General features: G+C 36.3%; 1 protein-coding gene across 1 annotated transcript in view; it reads left to right on the top strand.

Annotated features, from left to right (window-relative positions):
- The window catches only part of LOC105211160 (uncharacterized), a 42,251-nt gene that overhangs the window by 21,263 nt on the left and 1,464 nt on the right, over positions 1-19,524 (top strand). Inside the window, exons 6-11 of the mRNA XM_011182493.3 lie at positions 805-986; positions 3,320-3,742; positions 6,404-6,615; positions 6,806-7,070; positions 13,329-13,491; positions 19,319-19,421. Of these exons, the coding sequence (XP_011180795.3) occupies positions 805-986; positions 3,320-3,742; positions 6,404-6,615; positions 6,806-7,070; positions 13,329-13,491; positions 19,319-19,421 (1,348 nt within the window). The remainder of the gene's footprint in view (positions 1-804; positions 987-3,319; positions 3,743-6,403; positions 6,616-6,805; positions 7,071-13,328; positions 13,492-19,318; positions 19,422-19,524) is intronic.

The raw sequence follows: 19,524 nt of genomic DNA, 5'->3' as shown, positions 1-19,524 counted from the left end.
CAGCACACACCATTTGCACACTCTGCCGATTAAATACACATTTTTCTTTTGTTAAACGCTGCAAATTTATGCGCTGCTCAATTTTTGCGTCGCACTTTCGCGACGCTTCTTATCACTACGCGGTGATTTGTTGCATGCGTGCAGTGTTGTTTCTGTTGTTATTGTACTTACGCTTATTGCAACGGAGTTCAATTTTATTTGGGTTCTTTGATTTGTTTGTGTTGTTATTATTGTTTTTGCTCTTCAATACGCCTCCTGCTGTGCTAATGACAATTTAATGCTGCCACCGCCGACGCCACCTTGCTGCTTGCGTCACTATCACTTAGAGACCGGGTTGCTATTTGCTGCTGCTCCCTTGAGTGTGGAAAGGTCAAGCCAACAGCTGACTTGACAGCAACTTAAGTGGCAATGAGACGGCGATTTAAGAGCGCTTGATGTTGTTGTTGTTGCTAGTGTGTAGGCAGCTGGCGTAGAGGACATGGCATTGGACAAGCAATTTGTTTTTAGTCGGAGGCCGTCCGCACGCTTCCGTGCCACGTATTCGCCGAAGATTGACACATTAATTGAAACTAAATCCTGTCGGGGACATGTTTGCTGATTTAATTTCTTTGTGTAAAATAAGATTTATGTTTGTGGCTTTTCACCTGCTGCGCCTCTAACATTGCCGTTGCTGGCGGTTGGCCGTTGATTTTGTGGGCGTGTATGAGTTGATAAGGGCTCATTGCTGAAAGCTACTGTACTTATGTGTGTTTGTGTGTGAAATAGTTTTGTATTTAATTGCAATGTGTGTTTTTTTATTCACAGACCTTGCTTCATATTTCGTCATCCGCCGAGCACCAAAAAGGATCGTATAGTGTTTCTGCAACCCTTTTCAAATATGGTCTGGATTTTACTGGGATTATGTGGCATCTTCACCATATGCTTACTGTGGCTACTGACGTCGGTGGAGCGTCGCTTAGAGGCGGTCGGTGTGGTAGAGCAACTGGGTAGGCTTAAAGGACTGTTGTGTTGAAGAAGAATTGTTTCTTCTTAAAGAATGGTTCATTAAATTATACAATCTTAATATGTTTTTAAAACTAGGATTTGAAACTTGATATATTATTCCCCACCTTTTTCTTCTTTTTGACTGGCGTAGGTATCGCTTACGCGGTTATAGCTGATTCCACAACAGCGGGCCATGCATTACTCCTTTTGGCAGTTTGGCGACAATTGGTAATACCAAGTGAAGCCAGGTCCTTCTCCACCTGATCCCTCCAACGGAGTGGAGGTCTCCCTCTATCTCGGCTTCCATCAGCAGGTACTGCATCGAACACTTTCAGAGCTGGAGCACTTTCGTCCATTCCAACAACAGCCAGCATAGCCGCTGTCTCTTTATTCGCTGACCTATGTCTATGTCGTCGAATAACACGTACAGCTTCTCATTCTATCGTCTGCGGTATTCGACGTTGCCAATGTTTAAGGGACCATAAATCTTCCGCAAAACCTTCGTCTCGAAAACTCCTAGTGCCGTCTGACATCGTCCAATTCAAGTAATCCTAACTTGTGTACTCTTTGGCCTTGTCAGACGACCTTAAGTTGTACGGAATTAGGTTCCAGTTTTATTCTCCTTTACTATAATAGAAGAATCTCAGATGTGAACTCTCGGAATATTCGGAAACTAGGGAAGGGTTTCTTATTTCTATTAAAGATGCCTCCAATTCCATCATATCTTTAAAGCGAAATAATAACCTTTAATAAGATCACTCTATCTGGCTCTGCCGGAGTTCCCTACGTCTCATTCATAATACAAGAATGTTAGAAGATCATCAAATAGTTCAAAGCAATGCCATACGTATAAAGAGGAATCTCAGTTAAATACTACATTAAAGAGTTTAATCGCTCGTAAACATTCCCAAATACCCCGAGCGTCAATTTTTCCGCTCTTTAGTGGAAAAACTTAAATTCACTCGTGTCATTAATGACTTCCAGCGCCCATCAAGCAAAACTAATCGATGCACCTCAACTACGCTGCGCATAAAATGTCATTAAATTATCGGTTATTACAAATTCCGATGATAAAATTTTCCGCATGACGAACGTGCTTTTGATTTTTACTATTTTCCGTCTCAGACAAAAGTTTGGAATTTTCTTTTCACTTTAGTAATTTTTATAACCTCCGATGGCGGCAATTTCATAAAACACCATTTAAAAGGTAGACGAAGACGTGCCGAACAGCGGGCATGTCGATAGACAATGCGAACTTGGTGAAAGTATAAATCAAAACTTTCAATTTCCAAGCAAACCAAAGAGCCAAAAATTGCAGCAAAATGCCGTTAGGATGTATTGCAAGACACAAGGGACATTGAACGCCACAATGTCGAAGTGCATTGGCGCTGTGGCAGTCATATTCAGTGATTATCATTGCTAAAGGAGTGTCGGAGTGTACGAGGGTGGTTTGAAAAGACATGATGAAATAAATTTCACGAATTTCCTGTAAGGTCGCTTCATATAAGAGCTTGGACTTTACTGGAGGCGAAAAAATTAAATTAGAAATTAAAAAGTTCCGCGGTTGATTGAAGTGTACCCCGTCGGGTCTTGTCCCAAGTTGTCCCAAGAAGGTCGGAAGAAGTAACTTCGGTCTTCCTTGGTCATCGGTCGGATAAGAAAGTTTTTAGGAAAGAACTTCGCGATAAAGCAGTGAGAGGAGAGTTCTAATCTGAACTGAAGTTGAAACTAAATTGTATCTCATTATATTTCCACCTCAAGCTCGATATAGGCCACCCACTACGGCTGAACCGCAGATGACACAGACCTTGCAGAAGTCTTCCAGTTCCTTTTTGTCTAACCAGTGTTGATTTGCTTAGTTGTACCACTTACAACTAGCGGGATCTACTTCTTATCCCAGATGTCAGGCGCTATTTCAGCTCCGCTGATCTATCCGACCACCTTCGTACCACCAAATGGCATCGCGCTGGTGATTAGATGCACTATGCACTGCGGACATGCTGGGACACTTCGTGCAAATATCGCTGGCGCAAAGTTTTTGTGCGACACGAATGCGTGCCTCTGAAAAATGAGAGATCATTGCCATTAAATTCTCAACTCCATTGCGTACATGGTACATGCTTGTGCTGCTGTACCATTTCTACTTTTTTCTTCGCTCCAAAAATTTCGGGCGATATTACTTGCTGCGCTCGAGGTCAAAAACTACTAGAAACTCTATTATTTTTTCATCACATTTTGCGTTCCCTTTTCACTCATACTTGCGCGGCGTTTTTGCTTTATCCTTTCATTGATTTCGCCAACAATTGACTCCCTGGTGAATGCGGCGACACAAAAGGACACAGCACGCGCAGCAGCAGCAGCGGCAACATGAACAGCAATGCCACCTCCACCACTACCGCCAACAACAAACAACTGTGTGCAATCGGCGGTAATGATGAACTACCACCACCAGTTGGTTGCCGCTGTTCCACACGAATGCCGTTAAGTGCCGGGACAATGCCGAGTTGCGGCGCTTGCAACGCTCCGTCGGTTGGCTTGGCAACAAAAGAGCAACGGAAACAAAAGCTGGAAAAGTTGATGCAACGTCGCGGTAAGACGGAAGCGCGGCGAAAGAAGGTGCACGGTATTAGCTGCAGGCGCAGCATGCTCGGCTGCGGTAGTGCGTGCTGCGGCCAGACAGGCAGCGTTGCGGCACAACAGCGCACGGGCTTGTTCTTCGAGTCGGTGCTGTTCTACGTGGGCTCTATATGTCAGCAAGGTAAGTTTGTCGAGAAAGTAGTTTGGTAGCGTATAGATAGTGGTAGCGTTAAGGGCACCAGCGGTGCGTCGCTTCGAAAACTAATATACGCAGGAACTTTGGCAAAACATACACATAACCTATCGAGCTATTTTTTGGGGGGGTCCGCATGTGTAGTCTTTATACGTTGTAAGCCGTTGTTTGTGTACTTGAGCTCTTAGTTTTATTGGCATGTTTGGTAGCATGTGTAGCATGCAACGCAATTTATGCGCTCACAAGTTTACTTTTCAGCTTTGCTTTCATAACTAAGCATACTACTTGCCTCCATGTTCCTGCCTCCCCGTTCGCTTTTCATATGCGCTACTTTGGCGCGTTGTAGGTTCTTGAGTTCAATTTCGTTTGTTTGGCTTTGTTACAAGACTTTCATTCTTGTAAACATAACTGAACAAATTGCTAGTGCATTCGTGGTGGCACAAGTTGCTGGGGAAAGTATGCGCGCAAACACTGCTTCTTCTTACCAATTTATAAGAAATGCTTTTGTGCCGAAAAAAGTGTGTTAAGTCAACAACTGCGTAATGCTAAGAAAATATTGCATTCTTTATTTAATTACATTTCGACATTTTATTATTTAATTAGGTCGGGTTTGAACAGAGTTTATTCTTTTTTATGGTCTCATAATTGTGAAAGGAAAGTGAAAGTGTTATAAGAATATTATTTATTTGAAAGTTAGATCGAAAATACTATAAGTTGGTACAGTTGGGATCCATTCCATACAGCTCGGGTCCAAGCTTAGTAGTAATTCATTCTTCTTCAAGAAAATTTATTAAATTATGATGACCTTGACTGTTGTTGAAACTAATTAATTGTTCAATTGAGTATAATAGCGTCTCGAGCTATCCAGCTACCGCCACCTGAACCAGATTACACACTAATTAATCTCGGTTCTATAGTTTCTGAACTTGATTTAAGACCAAAAGCTATAAAAGCTTTGGTTTCGGTAGAGGCCGAGGGGTCTGTCGATCAAGGCATGCAGTTGCCACCTGTTGTCTTTGTATGACCAGCTGAGATAATTAATGATCAAACATTTTCAGATGAAACCCTCCGTCCACCAAGTATGGACATTTTGAATAAGAGCGCTTTGAAAAACACATCTCTAAAACAAGATTACTCGAATTGTTTAACCATAACCACCAACAAGCTGATTAGATTTTTTCGCTTCTAGAGAAAGATCGAGGTTTAAGATCTGTACATTAATTTAAGATGTGTCTTATTGATCTGCTGGACCATAAAATGGTTTGATTATCAAGTTGGACAGTTGATTAATTTAACTTCATAAAATAGTCCCAGCTTTAGTTATCATTTTTCAAAGTTTTAGTAAATATGGTTTTCCATAAGAGATGATGTCCTAGTGACCCTTTGATTTTGTAGTCAGATAGAGGCATTTTTTATACCGGCCTCCAGATTTCTTTAAGCATACATATAACTGCTTACAGAGGTCAGATTCAAGCTATTATATTTCAAAAACATATTATATAGTAGGTATCATACTGAGCATAGATCAATTTTCAAGTATTATTTTCTCAAAATCTAAATTATAATGCTGAGAACTTATCTGAATTGTATACTTACAGTTTTTACTCAATGCTTTCTACTCATCTATACTGCTCAAAAATATACCATAAAAACATCATTTGAGTCTGGACCTTGGATAAAGGTCTTGATAACAATTCATTCACTACCCAAATTATTCCTAAATTTTTCCTCAGTCCTGAAAAAACAAGCCTTCATCCATCCTAAATTTGGAGCCAAATTTGTACCTTCTCGATTTCCACTAAAAACTGAATTAAACTTATTTCTCAACTTAAACATAAATTCTCATCGATTTTCTCTTCATAGGGAGCCCATAAAAATCCATGCAATAACAAAACGCATTAAATTGCAACAATCAATGCAATTGGGCAACAGCTAATGGCTTCCACTGGCAAGCAGTTGAGAAAATAACAACGTCTCATTACTGCTGTAAGCGTCTGCTACACACAAACGACTGCACGATTTGAACAAGAATGAGCAGAAATACGAGTAATTGAACTGCAAGGTAGAAGATTTTATAAATTATTTGGAGAGTTTTATTTGGTGTTTGATTGTATTGAAGGATACTAAAGTGGAGAATTGGTAGGAGTTAAATGCGAAAACTTCGAAGTATTGCAGATAAATAAATGAGCTCATTAAAGTACACAGCGATGGGTGAAGGTAGGAATGTTGCTAATTACTACGTTCACTATTTACGAGAGTATGGAATGGGGATCGTGGGATTACAGCTTGTGCTTTATAGGTTTAGTAGGGAAGTAGTCCAAGAAATTGCAACTAAAGTTGTTTCAAAGCAAAATGTTTTCTATAAATGTTTTGTTAAGGCATGAAAGTACTACCGAAGCTACCATATTTTGAAACAACAATTTAAACCTTCCTACTTAATTCATCAGCTTTCGAAAAATAAAAACAAACTCTACTTTCTTTAGTCTCCTTTCTCTAGTCTAGTCTAGTCAAGTTGAATTTCGACAGTATTATTGTTCTTGTATGCTGTAGCAGTATGTAGTCCGACACATTTCATTTCACTTACTATTATTCTTCATTTCGACAATGGCAACTCATTCGTATCGACTGCTTGCTGCCGTCTATCATTAGGTCTGACATTTTCTACAAGTTTCTTTTCGGGTCGTTGCATCGTCATTACCAGTCTACTCTTCGCTTTTGCCATCTATCAATTCTATTCGGCCAGTATTGTGGGTACGCTATTGATGGAGAAGCCGAAAACGATACGTACATTGCGTGATTTGATACACAGCTCATTGGCCGTTGGTGTAGAGGATATACCGTATAATCGTGATTATTTTTTGGTGAGTTTAAATGTTAGCGCACAAAGCTTTAACTTATAGTTTACCGCAATATTTTTGAGAAATTATTTTTTTTGAGAAAATAATTTAATTTTTTGAGAAAATAATTTTTTTTTTTAGAAAATCAAAAACAGTCCTTCAAATTTTATTTTCGTTTAAAAAAATTTGTTAAAATTTGTATATACTCTCTCAGCGCACTAAAGACCCCATCGCCATTGAGTTATACGCCAAGAAAGTGACCAGCGTACCAACGGATAATGAAGCGCTCTCCGAAACGACAGCTGACAATGTGACCACACTATCGCCACTGCAACCGGGTGTTGAGCTCACTGCAGCGGAGAAGGCGAAGACATATAGAGAGATACTACATAGTCATGAGACGGGTGCGCATGCCAAGACGAATGAGGCGTCGAACTGGTATGATCCAGAGTATGGCGTTAAAAGGATACGCAAAGGCAGTGAGTAGCGGAAAGTGTTGCTTTCTCAAAATTTTTTACTCACACTGTTGCAATGAGTATTGTTTATTATTCAGAGCCTACAATTTTCAGCAGGTAAATGCGCATAATTTTCGGCATTCTAAATTTTCAGCACACATGAGTGGCTAAGTAACCACAGCATATCATTTCTCTACTCTAATTTGTTGTAAATGCACTCACACATATGTATATATATCCCATATGGGCACTCACATGTGCGGGCTATATCTATTTACCCTTCAGCATTAAGCTGCTGGGCTTTTAAACTACAATTACGTCAAAAACCAACCGAACCGGACAGCAAAGGAAGTGAGCTGTTGTGAAATGAGCAGCATTACCACTTTTATATTGTTGTTGTTTTTGTAGTTGTTACGCTTGTCGACTGTTGTAACCGAAACGGGGGAAACCGGAGACCGCAAACCGAAAAATGCAAGAATAATTTCTAACGCTTTGCTGCTTTTCGCCGTACGCTTCTACTTTAGCGCTACTTATATTCGCATTTGTGTTGTTGTAATTTTTTTGTTGTTGGTTTTTGTATGCTTACTGCAACGCCAAGTGCAGGGTACCGGAATTACATGATCTTTTGTGCTTGCAACGCTCACCGCCATACCGCGCTCACATTTCAATTCTGTGTGTGTGTCGGTGTGTGAGTTGCCTACATGTTCTCCTGGTTCGCACTTACGCATGCGTGCGTATGTGCCTGCTTCGTTTCGGCCATAACTTTGCGGTTTTGCATTTCCATGCGTTGCAGTTATACTCAAGCTACAAGATATCCAATTTTCGTTGCGGTTGTCAGTAGTAGCCAGAGGAGTTGGCTCTAAAGATGAATTAGCCTTGTTTAACTGTTTTCAACTTTTGTTTATTTTCCTGAAACTAATTTTTTAAGCTAAAATTCAGTGAACACCGAAATTTTGTTAGGTAAGAACTGATACTTTTTGCGATTTCTTTATTTAATACCTTGGTACACATATTCCATTACCAATCGGACTATTGCCACGCCCGAAAACCTATAAAGTGTCATTACTAAGCCATAAATAAAGTTTTGAAAGTAAAATTTGGTATATAGATAGGATCGCATTAGGGAGAAGCATATCTGGATTAATTATTTCTGAAAAGTAGGCGTGGCCCCGCTCCTAAATAAGTTTTTTGTGAATATCTCGGAAACCAATAAAGCTATATAAACCAAACTTTCTGCAGTCATTTCCTTTACGGACCCAAAAAAATGAAAATTTATATTGCATTACTATTAAAATTGATATAATCGTATAATAACCACGTCCACCTTCGCTACAAATGTTAGGCTAATTAAGTATGTTAACTCTCTAACGGGAAACGTTATCACTCAGATTTAATAAATGGAAAATTGGCGTGTCGTCGCCTACTTTTGGGCCAAAAACCATATCTCAAAAACTATTCGACCGATTTCAATGAAACTCGGTACATAATACTTTCTAAATACCCGGAACACAGAAAATGAGGCCACCACATATCCCATATCGGGTTCCGGGTGATCCATTTCCGGGTCCGGTAACATCATATCCGTTCAACCCACATTCGGTTGTGATAACAGAATTTCCGGTTTAGGTTGCTCCGTTTCCGGTTCCCGCAACATCATATCCGGCCACCTCATATTTCCGGTTCCGTTAGCATTATATCCGGTTATCTCATTTCCGGTTACGGTAACAAGGGCTTCCGTAACATCATTACCCATATCCGATTCCTGGCGCTCCGTATCCGGATATCCTACATCCGGTTCCGGTTGCCCCATTTCCGGTTTTCGCAATATCATATCCGGTTACCCCATATTCGTGAATCTATTTCCGGTAACGTTAACATCACATTCGGTTATTGTTGCCACATTTCCGGTTCTGGTAATCCGGCAGAGCAGAGCAGAGGTTCAGTGTGGAACTTTGAATAGTCAAAACTCCGATATTAATAATCTTGGTGTCACATGAAAGTGAATTTTCGTAACTATAATATTAATCATATTTTTTTTTTTAAATATTCGGTTACATAAAAATTGTTTACTTTGTCATATATAAATAATATAAATAATATTTAAATTTTGTTTTTATGTGAATTTTTGTGTACCATTATTACAGACTTTGTCAGTAGGATTCTTATACTCTCGCAACAAAAGTTGCTAAGAGAGTATTTTACATAGCTTTGTTCACCTTACGCTTGTTTGTAAGTTACGTGTTAGATATAGAGTCATATAAACTGGGTCAAACGTATAATTTGGCACGAGGTATAAGATTATTCAAATGAAGATATTTTTTATTTCACGGGAAAATTTTCAAAAAGTTTTGGTGCAGAATTGTAGATCAAACTTAGCATTTCCTTACTTGTTTTGTGTTTTTAATTTTCAAATTCCCACTCACTCTAGCAACCCCATCCAATGGTCTCCTTATATTTCCTTACACACTGCTCTGAAAATAATTAAATTAAAATTACATATTTACATATACATACATAAGTATGTCACCATGTTAACTGCACATTTTACACACGCGCACTTACATATAAATAAATATATATATATATATAGAAGTATATGAAAACATTTGTAAATACATATATGAATATTGTGCGTTTGTTAGACTCTGTATATTTGAATGCAACCCAAGTGCTCATTGGCTTTACGCAGGGCCAAAGAAGAGCAGCGCAGCAAGTAAGTAGCTGCTAACTTGCCCTCGGCAAATTTGTCTAAATTTTCTATTTTCACTGAGCTTCTACTATTTCGGCATGCCAAAGGGGAATATATTGTGTATATACGAATTTTTAGCTTAATTTTTCCTCATGCTAATTCGTTTTACTCCTACGTGCTAAGGCATGCAGTCTTAGTTCCGTACGTTGTATGTATGTCTCTATGTGTGTCTATTTTGTTGAGTCAAAGTAGCTGCGAATAAATACAGTAAGCATTGCATAGTAGTAGTTTGCTATTAGTTATCTGCTGTGAACATGAACCAGTTGTCGACATGACTACATATATGTATGCATGTATGTTTCAAGAATTACATACATTTGTGTGCTTGTGTAAGTGTCTGTGTGTTCATTTGTTATATTTGGTTCATTGAAACCGCATACTTGCACCACAATGCAAATATATTAGAATCTGAATTAGGTTTACCCTTGGGTTATCACCATTCTTTATACATTTTATACCCAACACGCTATTAGCTGGTACTTGGAGAGTAAGCATTTTTGCAAATACTGGTTTTGCCCGAAATTTATCTAAACTTCTTTTTAATATAAAAGCGTTTTTAGGCAGACAAATTAATTGATCAATTAAAATTTTGATTGGGAAACCAGTTTTTACCCTTCACACTGCCTGCTACTCGATAACCGATCAGTTGTTGTACATTTTTATACTCTCGAAACCTGTTGCACAGAGTATAATAGTTTTGTTCACCTAACGGTTGTTTGTGTCACCACATAAATGATCAGGATGACGAGTGGATTTGAAATCCGGATGTCTGTCCGTCTGTCCGTCCGTTTGCCCGTGCAAGCGATAACTTGAGTAAAAATCAAGATATCTTAATGAAACTTGGAGCATATGTTCCTTGGCACCCTGAGGAGGTTGCTTTCGAAAATGGGCAAAATCGGTCCACTGCCACGCCCACAAAATGCCGGAAACCGAAAACCTATACAGTGTCATAACTAAGTCATAAATAAAGTTATGAAAATGAAATTTGGAACATAGGATCCCATTAGGGAAGGGCACATTTGGATGTAATTTTTTTTGGAAAAGTGGGCGTGACCCCACCCCCAAATAGGTTGTTTGTATATAACTCGCAAACCAATAAAGCTATATAAACCAAACTTTCTGCAGTCGTTTATTTAGCCATTTCCTTATACAGTCCAAAAATGAAAGCAATCGGATAATAACCACGCCCACCTCCCATACAAAGGTTAGGTTGAAAATTACTAAAAGTGCGTTAACTCACTAACGAAAAACGTCAGAAACATCAAATTTTACATAAGAAATGGCAGAAGGAAGCTGCACTGAGATTTTTTTACAAAATGGAAAATGGGCGTGGGGTCACCCACTTATGGGTCAAAAACCATATCTCAGGAACTACTAGACAGATTTCAATGAAATTCGGAATATAATATTTTCTTGTCACCCTGATGACTCGTGTGAAAAATGGACGAAATTGGTTCACAACCACGACAACTTCCCATATAACCCATTTTTGAATTTCATTTTATTCCTTCACTTTATAATATATACATTAGGAACCAATGAAAATAGCGAAATAAAACTTTACACAAACACTGTATATAATCTGTTGCATCACTTGTGAAAAATTGTCAAAATCGAACCATGACTTTTCAAGGCCCCTGATATCGAACATGAAGAACTCAGTGCTTAAGGGTAATTTTTCCCCGAAAATATACTTAGGCAAATCCCTCAGATATTTTAATGTAATTCATTCCCTCTGAATTTTTTTCTTATAACAGTTTCTCTCTGTACCTGAAATGGTAAAAATCGGGTCATAACTTCCCCCACATCCCATATACCTTATTATAAGTAATATTAAATTAAGTGAGCGTATAGTCTTCGATACATTGTATCTTGGTGGTGAAAACGAGTGAAATCGGTTTAGGAATTACCTCAGTCCCCATATACTATTTATGATGATTTTCGTTATTCTATTGAACTTTATACCGAATATATGGGTCGAATTGTGTTATCTTTATAAAATTACATCAATAAATTGCGAGAGTATAAAATGTTCGGTTACACCCGAACTTAGCCCTTCCTTACTTGTTGTTTTTGCTTTTCATAAGAAGTTGATAAGTTTCATTCATATTTTTAGCAGCGACATCTACCGTACCTTTTTTATCAAAAAATTCAGCCAATCGCAGTCAAAGAACGTATATCGTACGTCTTTGTCGCAGAGTTGCATTTGATTTTCAAGGCGGTTACAACTCGATGAAAAAGTTAATGTAGATTTTTATTTTGTATGGTCAATCGAACATAATAAGCGGTTAATCAAGCAGAGCCCGGTTAATTGATCAATTTGCTTCTGTCTAAAAACGCTATAAAATCGAAAATTATTAAAATATATATGGATATTTTATAGGAGAAAAAGGAAATGATTTAGCAAAACACAAATTCGGTTTTTTTTTAAATACGTGAGAAAATGTTAGTATTTTATTATAGATCTATTTATATATTCATCATGGCAGTACAAAGCCTATATACGGAGCTTCAATATCTGTATGATTTTAATTTCAAAATTATTTCGTTTTAAAATCAATATTGTAGTTCACAGGAAGAGAGCTCCGGAGACAAAAAAGTGAGTATTAAAATCATTTTTTTTTTTTTTTGAATGAATGGGTTTCTTATTCAGCAATTGCTGAACAATTTTATTAAATAAAGTAATTAATATTAATTTCGATATTTTTTCAAGATTCACTGGGTATTTTGAAATGTAGAGACGTTTGAGCTCATATTTACATTCCTCTAATGATTATATTAATTTCATATTCAGTATTTTTATTGTGATATGAAAAAAACTAACAGTTTCGGTTTTAAATACACCAAGAAAAAAGAGCAAAAGAAAAATGAAAGTTACCATGCTTGCAAGCAGCTATTTGCAATATGTATGCACAAGCGAATGCGGTTGTGTATGCGTGTGTGCTGTGTTATTGCAAGTGAAATGTGAGGCGAAAGAGTATGAATCTAATATTCCTTTGTAATTATTGTAACACACACCAGGCATTGCGGTTTGCTAGATAATTGCTAAAGTAAATATGCAAAGCACACAGACACTCATTTGCACATACATACATATATACTTATATATGCAGGCCCACTCAAGCCTACATATCATGTTGCTTTAGTTTTTTTTAAATACTCTTACTCTCTGCTCTACACTCTTCGCTCATTCTTTGCATGCACATGTTACTCATACGCCATGTTGAACGTTGTGCATTGTGCTGTGGCCGCAAGGGACGTGTGTGTGTGTATGTGTGAAATTTGAAATGCTGTTATTAAGATTTATTATTATTGTAGTCAAATTAGCAAGCCTTTTGCGCTTGATATTCATATTAAGTGTTGGTTTTTTCTTTGCTTTTATTATTTATTTGAATTTCACTGCTATTTTGTTTGTCAGTTTTGATTTCATTTCATTTCAGACTGCACATTTATTTTGCATATTTATTTATATTCGTCTCATATTTTTTACCAAATTAATATGCGTGTGCTTTTTCACTGCATTCTCATTTTAGAATTCGCTTTCCATGTGGATGTGGCAACAGCGTATAAAATCATCGCCGACACTTTTAGCGAGAAGGAAATTTGCGAATTGACGGAGATTCAACTATTTCCGCCACAAAAAATGGTCGCCATTGTGCAGAAGGGTTCACCGCTGCGCAAAACTATTACATATGGGTAAATGAGATATTTTTTTTTTAATTTTGTTTTTATATAGTTATGCTCGAATTATTTTGAGTGGTTGGTGTGTGGGTAATATGTATTATGGAGTAAAATTATTTTTCATATAATTTTAGTAACTATTCACATGTTTTTACTACAAAGTTGGTTTTAGTTTTCAGCTTGTTAGAGAAATTTTCGTAATTATTAAATTTATATGATTTTTCAACTTTTTATTTCCATTATTGAACAAATTATTTGTTGCGTTTAAAATAAAATGTTGCAGGTATTATTAAATTTATTTATAAATTATTTAAATAGACTTTGCTGAGAGCTTAATGTCGAAATCGGTTTATAACCACGCCTACTTTTAATTTGATACAATTTTGGATTCCTTCTGAATCGTCCACTTTACAATATATAAATCAATAACCAATAAAAATATCGTAATAAAACTTGTACAATAGTACTTTGAAGGTAAGGCATCGTTTATCATAAACTTGTCCAGCTGAGACTATCATTTTTCAAGGCACCAGATATCGAATATAAAGCCATTGGGCCTATGGACAATTTTTTACAGAAAATATCTGTAAATCTCCCAGATATTTTATAAAAATACAAAGGGAATATTTTCCTTATAATAATGTGCTTCTGTACCAAAAATGGGTAAAATTACTTTCCCTTGGTACCACATAGCTAATATTTAGTTCAAACCGTATATATCGGTTAATATATGAGATATCTTAGTGGTAATGTAGCCATATACTGTATTTAATTCACATTCTATTGGGCTTTATGCTAGATTTAGATTATCATATGCATTCCTAATGAAATGGAATAAATAATTTGCGAGAGTACAATATGATCCATTACACCCGAACATTGACCTTCCAAACTTGTTTTTGTGTTTTGTGGTTTTTTTGGGAACTTTTAGATCGCTTTGTTGCTGGTTTTTTATTATACTTTTATCGTTTTTTCAAGCTCTGGTCGGAAATAACACACCGAATAAATTGTATGGACATAGCTTTCGGTTCAGACTAACTTTTAATACAAATGGTCTGGCTTACGAATTCAGAATGTGAGAACCGGTCATTAGACACATGTGATTTTTGTAGGTCAGGTTAGGTTGTAAAGTTATTCTTCTCTTCTTCTGTAAAATATAGTAACTAGCATATTGGAGAACCATTTCTGATTACCACTGTGTTTCTAAAAAATTACCAGTAGGAAATGAAATTCATTCTGAAACCGTCGCGAATAGTCTGAGATCGTTTCAGGCTATTGGTCCCTACAAAATACTGACGTATCTGTATCCAGATAAACATAAGTGGTATAGAATGCCAGGGAATATTTAATATACTTTCATTAGTTAAAAAGTCATAAACTGCTTTCCGTTTTAAAAACCAGAGCAAAGAAAACGATACTAATTAGTAAACGAGGTCCTGAACCATTTTGAATCTCGTATAGCTTTTCAGGAGATAATTGATCAATTAACCGGCCTTCGCTCGATTAAAACGCTGACTTAGATCAATTTAATAAAAATCTACATTAGCTTTTAAATGAATTTTAATTGACTTGAAAATTAAATGCAACTCTGCGATAAAGGCTGTTTTTGCAATTATTATATATGTATGTTCTTTGTCTGCGATTTGTTGTTCGCGCTACACGATGGTAGATGTCGCTGTTAAAAATAGCAACCAGCTGATGAAACTTACCAACTTCTTACAAAAAGCTAAAACAAAAATGTATAACAGCTGATCGGATATCAAGTTGCCGGCAGTGTGAAGGACAAAAATTAGTTTCTCAATCAAAATTTTAATTGATACATTAATTTGGCTGTGTAAAAAGTCTATTAGCTCCCTAATAAGGTTTGTAATTGCGTTCCTGAACCATGTTGTATATGTTTAACTCTACTTAGATGCCACTAAAGGCAATTATCACGTGTACTCGACTCCCAAAGGTATGCTACATTATGTTTTTTCATAAATTTTTAACAAAATATAAATTATACTCTCTCGCTACTATTTGCCTTAAATATTTCTCGGATATTTATTCAGTATTACCTTCATACGAATCAATGCAATTGCATACTTATAAAACGAACCTCTTTACAAAGCACTTTTCTTATCAACTCCCTGAAGTATGCTACATATTTATATTTATATTTATTCCGCACATTGAATTTACATAGCTTAAGTTTTCCCCAACCAACACGCATTTACTCACTTTACCAACTAACGGTAGACATTTTGCCGTAGCAGCAAAGTACACTCGGTTTTCTTGTAATATGCAGAGCAACAATAAAATTGAGTTAAAAGTTAAAAGTGCTGCGGTCATGGCACAGCTCTTCAAAGGCAAAGCACACACAAACCCATACACATGCATTTACATGCAAGCAGTTTGTCTCTTTCAAAAGTATTTGCTGTCAGACCACTGATAGCAATAAACAGCACACAGATGACTGCAAGCAATGCACCAAATATGCAACTTGTTGTGACGCATAAACCAACAACAATAGCACTAGTAACAGCATCAACAGCAAACATCAGAATAATTGTGAAAATTATTATGAGAGAAGACAATATTGTGTGCGTTGGCAACACCGTGTGTGTGTGTGTGGCGCTTTGAAATATGCCAGCCAAGCCAAGCCAAGGGAGCTGCCGTCTGCAATAAATAAGAAAAATTTGCTGAACTTTGCAGAAAATAAAGAGAAATGGTCAGCAGGTAAATGCAAAATGCTCTGCTGTGATACTACGAGCACCAAGTGCATAGATGAGGTGTGAGCGTGTGGCAGTTATGGAAAATATGGTAAGCTACTAAGTGCACTTCCTAATAGTTGCATATGCATTTGTATGTATATATGCGCTTTTTATGCAGCTGCCAAGACTTATATCTGCGTAACATATTTCTAGGGGCTTATAACTCTTGATAGCAACGTCAAGTCACAGCAAAGCGCTAGAAGGTTGAAATTTATTTATTTTTGAATGTTTTGTGGACTTATGGCAAACGAGAAATAAATAAATTATACATAACAAAATTGAAAAAAAAATATTTCGATTTTCCCAAAAAAAAATAAAGACAAATTGCTCTCCATTTTCGATAATCATATTTATTTTTATTAAGATGTAAGCTACTTTAGTGGTTCCAAATCTAACCTCTTAAGGACTTATACACATCCTATCATCTTCTAGATCGTATTTAGAGTACTTTTGTGTTACGCCAAAGCCCTTTTCGAGTTATTTATTTTTCAAAATTCAGGTGAAAAAAAATTTCCTCACATCTCAAAGTGCTCAAGTGTTTATTACCAGTTAAAGCTACTCATATATCCTGCCACAAATCTGCACAAAATTGTTTGTTATATCTAACACTAGAATATTTTGAGAATATTTGTTTGCTTGTGTGTTTTTGTGCGATAAGATTTATTACATGCGCTCATTGAAAAACTGGACAATTGTTCTGCACGAGTGAGATACAGGCAGTAAACGTGCTCTCACACACACATACATACATTTACATGTGTTTGTATGCCGGCAGTTTTATGGAAGACATGTCATGTTCTTGACAAGGGAATGCATAAGACAACAAACACGTTATGTGAATGGAATATGAGAACGCATTTAATATACGTACACATATGTATATGTATGTGGGCATAAAATAAACCAGCACAGCTGTGACCATTGATATAGGTACGGGTATCATACATATGTATCTATGTAAGTATGTATAAAGTTCTGAAGAATATATATCGACTGAAAACGGTATAATTCAAGAAATTTTTTTTTTGTTTAGAAAAAAATTTCGGTTTTATTTTTCAAATAGAGTGGGGACTTAATTTTTAAATATAATTATTTTATTTTTTTTTAAATATTTTTTTAATGATCAATTTCATTAGATTGAAGCCATATAATTTATTTTGAACTTTGTTACTAACAACAAAATTTCTATACTCTCGCAACAAAGTTGCTAAAGAGAGTATTATAGTTTTGTTCACATAACGGTTGGTTGTAAGTCATAAAACTAAACGAGTTAGATATAGGGTTATGTATATCAAAATGATTACGGTGACGAGTAAAGTTCAAATCCAGATGTCTGTCTATCCGTCCGTCTGTGCAAGTTGTAACTTGAGTAAAAATTAAGATATCTTAATGAAACTTGGTACACGTATTTCTTGGCACCATAAGAAGGTTAAGCTCGCACTAGAAAGGGACAAATTTGGATGCAATTTTTTTGGAGAAGTGGGCGTGAGCCAGCCCCCAACTTTGTTTTCTGTACATGTCTCGTAAACTATTAAAGCAATATCAATAAAACTCTCAGGAGTCGTTTTCTTCAGGCATTTCTCTATACAGTCTAAAAATGGAGGACATCGAATTACAACCACGTCCACCTCCCATACAAAGGTTATGTTGAAAACAACTAAAAATACTTTAATTCAGTAAGGAAAACCACCAGAAACCTTTAATTTCATTATAAAGAAGGTACAGAAGAGCTGCACTCAAAATTGTATACAAAATTTTAAATGGGCGTGGTTCCGCCCACTTATGGGTAAAACCATATCTCCGAAACTACTCGATTAATTTCAATGAAATTCGGTTCCTAATATCTTCCTGGTTTCCCAATGATATGTTATGAATATATTCCAAATCGGTACACAACCGCACCTACTTCCCACTTCCCGCATACCAGAAGTCATTCTGAATCGTTTACTTTACAATATATAAAGTAAGCACTAGTGAAGATATTGGAACAGAGCTTTGCAAAAATATCGCATTTTAAGAATGACATCGCCCTTCTAAAAATCGTCGAAATCGGACCATACGTTTTCAAGACCCCATATATCGAACATGAGCACCTCAGAGCTTCGGATTAATTTTTTTACCAAAAATATAAGTAAGCCTCTCAGATATTTTGAAGAAATTCAGAGGGAATATTTTTCTTCTAATAATATGTCTCCGTGCCAAAAATGAGTAAAATCGGGTCATAAATTCCCCTACCTCCCATATACCTAATATTAGTGTTTTCAAATTTTCAATAGACTTTATACGAATATGTGAGTCAAATTGTGTGTATTAATAAAATTAAATAAACAAATTGCGAGAGTATAAAATTTTCGGTCACATCCGAACTTAGCCCTTCCTTACCGGTTAAATGTATGAATATTCACTATTTTTTGTAATATTAAGTTAAGTTAAGTTATGTTAAGTTAAGTCACTTCAACATAACGTAACTTAACTTAACCTTACCGTGTATTAGAAGAAATCTCCCATTTGAGAAGTAATGATTTCCTTTTCAGTAATAATGGCAGTCAGATTACGGTAACTTACCATAACTTACTAGTATATTTTGTATATACATTACACGAAATAAGACCCCATATCTTATTAGGATATATACATACATATTTATTTACCCACATGCCTAACAAAGCAGCTCTAGTTGCTAAAGAACCTACATTCCACAATATATTCATAACCAGGTGCCACAGCTGGCAGCTGGCAGTTATGAAATTAGTATGAGTGAGCAAGTAATAGCATACCTGTCTGTGAATTCCCCAATGAAATATGAATCTGAATGAAAATTAATGCAAGTTTGATTGTCATACGCATATGCAATACATAGTACACACTTAGGCGTTAGAAATGCGAGCACATGTGTAACATGATGTTTGGAATTTAGGTGAGCGCATATGCGGTTTTTGTGCTATTTGTAGAGTAGGGAGTGCGTTAGAATAATGTAATAAAAATGTGTATAACTTTAGCTGTTCAGAAAAAGTTTAATTGATTGAATTTAATAAAAAGTCGCTATTAATATTGCATTTATTGTAATTTTTTATATGTTTTCTTTTTAGTTTGCGACGTGTTACTGAATCGGGTCTAATGGACTACCAACGCAAAGTTTGGCATTCACCGAAACCGCGCTGTGTTAAACAAATACATACGGATGATTTGAGGGTGAGTAGAATTTGGAGAAACCATAAAAGGTTAAGTCAAATGTAAAAAGAGTTGGAGAAGTCAAATATTTTGGAGGAAACGATGTCATTTAAAAATATTGAAA

The sequence above is a fragment of the Zeugodacus cucurbitae genome, chromosome 4 (genome assembly GCF_028554725.1).
Source record: "Zeugodacus cucurbitae isolate PBARC_wt_2022May chromosome 4, idZeuCucr1.2, whole genome shotgun sequence".
Taxonomy (NCBI): domain Eukaryota; kingdom Metazoa; phylum Arthropoda; class Insecta; order Diptera; family Tephritidae; genus Zeugodacus; species Zeugodacus cucurbitae.
The sequence above is the reverse complement of the archived record's forward strand: the minus strand, read 5'-3'. Positions and strand labels throughout refer to the sequence as shown.